Source organism: Octodon degus, unplaced genomic scaffold, assembly GCF_000260255.1.
Source record: "Octodon degus isolate 3935 unplaced genomic scaffold, OctDeg1.0 scaffold00072, whole genome shotgun sequence".
NCBI classification, from domain to species: Eukaryota; Metazoa; Chordata; class Mammalia; order Rodentia; family Octodontidae; genus Octodon; species Octodon degus.
The window spans coordinates 7,325,197-7,331,232 of NW_004524648.1; the positions used below are offsets into that span (position 1 = coordinate 7,325,197).

At 35.0% G+C, this 6,036-nt stretch overlaps 1 protein-coding gene across 6 annotated transcripts in view; it reads left to right on the forward strand.

Moving 5' to 3' along the window:
• Nf1 (neurofibromin 1) overlaps nt 1-6,036 on the forward strand; it is a 307,973-nt gene that overhangs the window by 118,678 nt on the left and 183,259 nt on the right. For all 6 annotated transcript variants that reach the window (XR_002821949.1, XM_004635435.2, XM_023719976.1 and 3 more), the window contains 2 exons: nt 3,258-3,337; nt 5,080-5,203. Coding sequence is in view for 5 of the 6 variants with exons in the window: in XM_004635435.2 (XP_004635492.1) it covers nt 3,258-3,337; nt 5,080-5,203 (204 nt within the window). In the remaining variant the exon portion in view is untranslated. The remainder of the gene's footprint in view (nt 1-3,257; nt 3,338-5,079; nt 5,204-6,036) is intronic.

The window sequence follows — 6,036 nt, forward strand, 5'->3', positions numbered from 1 at the left end:
CTTTAATTAATCTAGTTTTTTACACACTTTAAATGTCTTTGCAAAAGGTTAATTTTTCTTGGAAATGTGGTATTATAAGTTGAACTAAATTCAGAAATTTTAAATTTTTAAATAGTTATTGCCTACTCCTTTCTACTTTGAGAATTCTAATTATATGAATATAAATTTGATGACCAGGAGAATGGAGTAAGGTGAAGCAGTGGGGAGTGTGGTGAAACATTGCAAGAGAAGAAAATTGAAAAAATGAGAATAAGACAGATCATGAGGGTGTGCGCACTTAACTCTGAGGTCAAGAAAACGTGGAATTAGATTACAGTATTCTCCTGCCCTTATCCTCAGTTTTGCTTTCAGAGGTTTCAGTTATCCATTGTCAAGCATACTTTAGGAGACTACATTTGCTTAACTTTTATTAAGGAATATTGGTATACTTGCTATGTTTTAATGTTAGTGTTATTGTCTCAGTTACTCTTCCTACATTGCTAGGACAAATACCTGATACTCAAAATTAGGGAAGGAAAGGTTTATTTAGCTCACAGTTACTGGAGCTTTCAGTAAATACTCAGCTGAGCTCCAAGGCAGAGCAGCACAAGGCAGAGAACAAACTTTCATGGCATTGCAAAGAGCAGAGAGCAAAAGGAGGGGGCAGTTAAGACCAAGGTAAAGCAGGACCTATGCAACAAGAGTTGTAGCTTTTGGGTCTGATAAGGTAAGTGAAATCCCTTCAGGATTTATCCTGAGATCCTATACCTCAGATTGTTTGTCAGTATCAGCCATGTGGATGAGTCATGGCTATTGCTTGGCCGATGTGCTAGTATAAAAGCGAAATGTAAGAAGTAAAGCCATGGTGTTATATTGAGCTGTGGGGGACTCAGGCCAACAATTTCTGACATTGCCAGTGAAGCAGAAGACCCAATACTATTATGGACTACTGAACTCTTTTAGATTGTTTTGCTGAGTTAACACACCTATAATATTCAAATAACAGAACTTAATAAAAGAAAAAGGGTATACAGATGAATGTCCATTTTGTATCTGTGTATTCAAAGTGGTTAGGATAGACATATAGTTACATTCTCTTAATAAAGTGATTTGTTCTAATGGTGTTTGTAGATAGGATATCAAGTCCGCATCTTGTACAGCAATTAATCACTGGGAGGAATGTATGCAATGTGTGAATTATTGAAACTGTCCTACCAATTTGATTTGAAACTGTCTCATTTCTATTTGTTTTTCAATAAAATTATGGGAAAAAATATAAATTTCTTGGTTTTGACACAGTGAACTATTATGACTGATCTGTAAATTCTTTCTCCATTTTTATTTTGGACAGTTTTTATTGTTATGTTCAGTTATGTTTGTAAATAACTCATTTTCAATTTGCAGTCTATTAAAAATAAGTAAATAAAAAACATAAAAAAGAAAAAGAAAGAGCTGTGCTAAATGCAAAACATGAGTGAATCTGAAAAGCATAATATTAAATGAAAATAGCCAAACACAGAGAATATACTATATTTTTTCCTTTATATAAATGCAGGAAAAGCTAATCTGTAGTGATGACAGTTGAAACAGTGGCTACATTTGTAAATGGCTTGTGATGGGAGGAGAAATAAAGGCTTTTTCATGTTGACATTGTTAATTTGGGTAAGGGTAGAGGATGTATAAATTTATGAGAATTCATTTGGTTATTCCATGTACTTCATGCTTTAGCATGTAAATGTTTAGGAAAAATATTTCAGCATTCATTGTATTCTTTACCTGTATCTGTATACTTTGCTGTTGGTAGGCACTCTGAACATATTTCACTTGTTTCTGTCTAAATAATTCAGTTCCCATAATTTTGTCTTATGCACACAATTCACATGGAAAAAATTACACACAGAGATGTTTATTCCTCTTTTATAAGAGAATATTAGAACTTTAATTGCTCACTATTAGAATTAATTAATATTTGATAACAAAGGAATAGTATTTGAATTTGATGGGATATTACATATCCATTGAAACCTATGTGGAAGGGCCGAGGAGATAGCTCGGTAGAATAAACGCCTGCTTGGCAAGCACAGGGTCCTGAGTTCAGTCCCCAGTCCCGCAAAAAAAAAAAAAAAAAAAAAAAAAAAAAAAAAAAAAATCTATGTGGATTACTTAGCAATATGAAAAAAAGTAAAATATCACGAGTATACAGTATTGTATTGGTAGCTTTTGTTAGAATATATAGTCTCACTATATAATTGTGTTTTGGTTAGAAGCTGACCATAGATCTAATGGTTGTTCCATAAGATTGTATCATCTAGTGATGTAGAAAACTACTCCTGATGCTGGCAGAACTGAAATAACCCAGTGACACATTTCTCAGAATCTCTCCCTGTCAAGGCATATTTTACCAATTGTGGAAAATAAAAAAAGGAAGAGAACATAAAAAGGAAGACAATTACATTAGGATGGGGAAAAGGCTAACAGCAAATTCTCACACAGATGGCAAGTTTTACTAAATATCTGGAAGTATTTGACTAGCACTTGGAGGAAGGAGGATCATAAATTTAAGATGAGCCCAAGCCACTCGGCTACTTAGCAAGACTCTCTCAAAATTAAGAAAGAATGAAAGAACGAAAGAATGAAAGAATAAACAAAATGTGGTAGTGCATTCCTGTAATCTCAAACATCCTGAAAGACTAAAGTAGGAGGATCACAAATTTTAGGCCAAGCCTGGACAATTTAGAGTCTTAGCAAGACCCTATTTCAAATAAAAAATTTAGAAGAAAAGACTGGCTGGGGACATAGCTCAGTATAAAGGCCTGGATTCAGTTTCTAGTACAGCAAAACAAAAAGTAACATTTTTTTTTATTTTGGAGACGGAGTCTCATTACATAGATCAGGCAAGCCTTCAACTTATTATGATGCCTGGAGTGGCCTCGAACTTATAGCAACCCTCCTGTTTCTGCCTCCTTAGCGCTGGGATTACAGGCATGTACCATGATGCCTTGCTAATAATTTGGTTTCTTAAAGCGTTTTTTATGTGTCTGTATTTGTTCCAAATTTATCCATGCTTTACCGTTATGCAGGATGATAGAAATAAAATTTTATTCTGTGTATGTTATTGCTTAGAGTTTTGTGTTCGCTAATGTTTTTCTTTTATTTCTTTAGTCTGTGACTAGGCTATAGTTGCTAGCTAATTTTATTAGTAGCATTTGTAAAACACCTCAGTATTATTTTTTCAAGAAATTGAGTGAGTTATCTCTCTGTCTCTTTTTAAAACACAGGCATTGTTGGTACTGCATCAGCTAGACAGCATTGATTTATGGAACCCTGATGCTCCTGTAGAAACGTTTTGGGAGATTAGGTATATGTATTTTTTATTTCTTAGTTAAATTTTATAATTTAGTTTTGTATTTTTGTCTTTAAATAATAACTACAGTATTTAGTTTATTATATAACTATTCACTCCAGGGTTTTGTGATTTTGTATTTTACTTGAATTGATATGATTAGCATTTAAAAATTTCACCTTTAAGAATAATGTCACAGCAATGTAGGAAATAAATTCTTAAAATAATAAGTTTTAGCACATAGCTATCATCAGCGCTTGTTTGGTACAACTTTCTGTTTGTTTTTTAAAACTGTGATCTTTCATAAATCCTACATAATAACAATGCTTGGTGATTACATGTACGGAGAAGGCAAAATATACCTACAGAATTTCACTGTCTACCTCCTGGATTAAATAATTATCTCTTACTGAGCATAAAGGCATCACAATGAGGAAGATGTAAATGTGGAAACCTCAAGTTTTGCCATTATCATATTGTAAAATGGGTGTGCTAAGTCATTTGGAAGCTGAGTTCTAACCTTGAGCATCATTCTCTGGTAATAAGACGTGAGCCATAGATGTAATTTAAATTTTGTAGTTACCACATTATAAATTAAAATGAAGCAGGTAAAGTTGGTTTTTATAATACATTTCCATTAACCCAGTATGTGTATATATCTAGAATATTATAATTTCAAAATATAATCAGTGTGAGTTGCTAATGAGATATTTTATTAAAATTTTTTTAATGTATTTGGTACAGGGTCTCACTATGCTGCTCCAACTCGTAGTGATCCTTTTGTTTTCAGCCTCCCCAGTGCTGGGATTACAGATGTGCACCACTATATCCGGTCTTGGTGGCAGGCTCAGTGCACCCAGGAGCATGGCTGGCGTGGCCTGTGGTGCCCGGGATTGAACCCCGGGCCCTGCTAATGATATATTTTATATTCTTGTGTTCACAAAGTCCTCCAAAGTTGGTGTGTGTTTTAAATGTACAGTGTACATCTCAATTTGGATAAGGCATGTTTAAAGTGTGCAATAGTCACATGGGGCTGGCTAGTGTCTGCTTAATTGGATAGTAGCTTAAGACTGACATCAGAAATTTGTCCTATAGAAGACCAGATAGTAAATATGGTAAGTTTCTATGGGTCATCCAGTCTCTGTATTCAACCATTATTGACTTCTGCTTTTGGAGCAAGAAAGCAGCTGTGGACATCATTTGAATAAATAGATAGGATTATGTTTCACTAAAACTTCATTTTAAAAAACCAGTGGTGAGAGAGAGGGGGTGATAAGGAACAGAAAGGGGAAGTAAAAAGAATTAAGATGTGTTATGTAGATGTAGCAATTCCTTACAATGGATGTAATCATTCTTGTAATAATAAAAACTTAAACTTACTTTTTAAAAAAATGATGGGCTGGTTTAACCTAAAGGTCAGGCTTTGTAGATCCCTATGCTGTATCGCTAAGTTTATGTGCAGTGTATTGTTCATGTGATTTAGCATTTCTTTTTATGCTCATTTGCAAGGGATACTTGAATAAAACCCTGGGAGTTTGGGAAGTAAGAGGCTTATATTTATTGCTTTTTAATTATGGCCTGTAGACTTCCTTTGCTTATGCTGCATTAACAGATGGATAACCATTTCTCTAAAACAGTACAAGGGAAAGCAACTTTTCTAACTGATACCTGCTATGGGAGAATGCTATTCTCCTGTCTGACTATATCTAAATTAGTTTATTTATGATGCCAATAACAATAAACTTTTGTTACTGCAGTTCCCAGATGCTGTTTTACATCTGCAAGAAACTAACTAGTCATCAGATGCTTAGTAGCACAGAAATTCTCAAGTGGTTACGAGAAATTCTGATCTGCAGGAATAAATTTCTTCTTAAAAATAAGGTAAGCAAAAGGGCATCTTTAAAATTAAAAGAATATTCACAATCGTACTGGGACATATTTAAAAAGTGTTTATTAGCCAGATTAGTTCTCTTTTTTTTTGTATTTTTAGGGAAGGGTCAACAGGGTGTTCAGGGTCTCACTACTAGATGGGACTTGTAGTAGATCCGCCTGTTTACAGCCTCCCAAGAGCTGGGATTACAGGCACATGCCACCATGCCCAGTCTTAATTGCTGTCTCAGCATGCATGGAGGCAGGACTGGCATGGCAGGCTTGGGGATCGAGCCCCTGGCCCCTCGCCTGCTTGTTGGCTCTTTAATCCACTGAGTTATTTGGCTGGCCCTAGCCAGATTCGTTCTATTTTAGTTCTTCCCTCCTCACAGTCATTATGAGAAATATATATGTAAAGGATAGGGGGCTGAGAAGTGAACATTTTAAAAATCTGAGCCCTTTAAGGCCAACCTGGGCTAGATAGCCCGGGGGCAGCCTGAACTATATGGCAAGACTGTCTCAAATACACAAAGAAACAACAAAAAATCTGAGCCTTTGGCCTTCGTACTGCAATGTTGAAAACTTTCAGTCAACTTAAATAGGACTGTGTTTGGAGCAGCCCTAGGAGGAGTAGAAGCTGCTATAACTGAAGTAGCCTAAAGAACGTATTTTCTCTTTATTCTCAAGTCTGTAAATAAAATTTGGATCTCATATCTCGATCAACCTAGGAAATTTGGCCTGTCAGGAAGCTGAAGGAAGAGGTTCTAGGTTGCACATTTATATTCTTTTTTAAGTTTTAATTAATTAATTAATTAATTTAGTGTGTGTGTGTGTGTGTGTGTGTG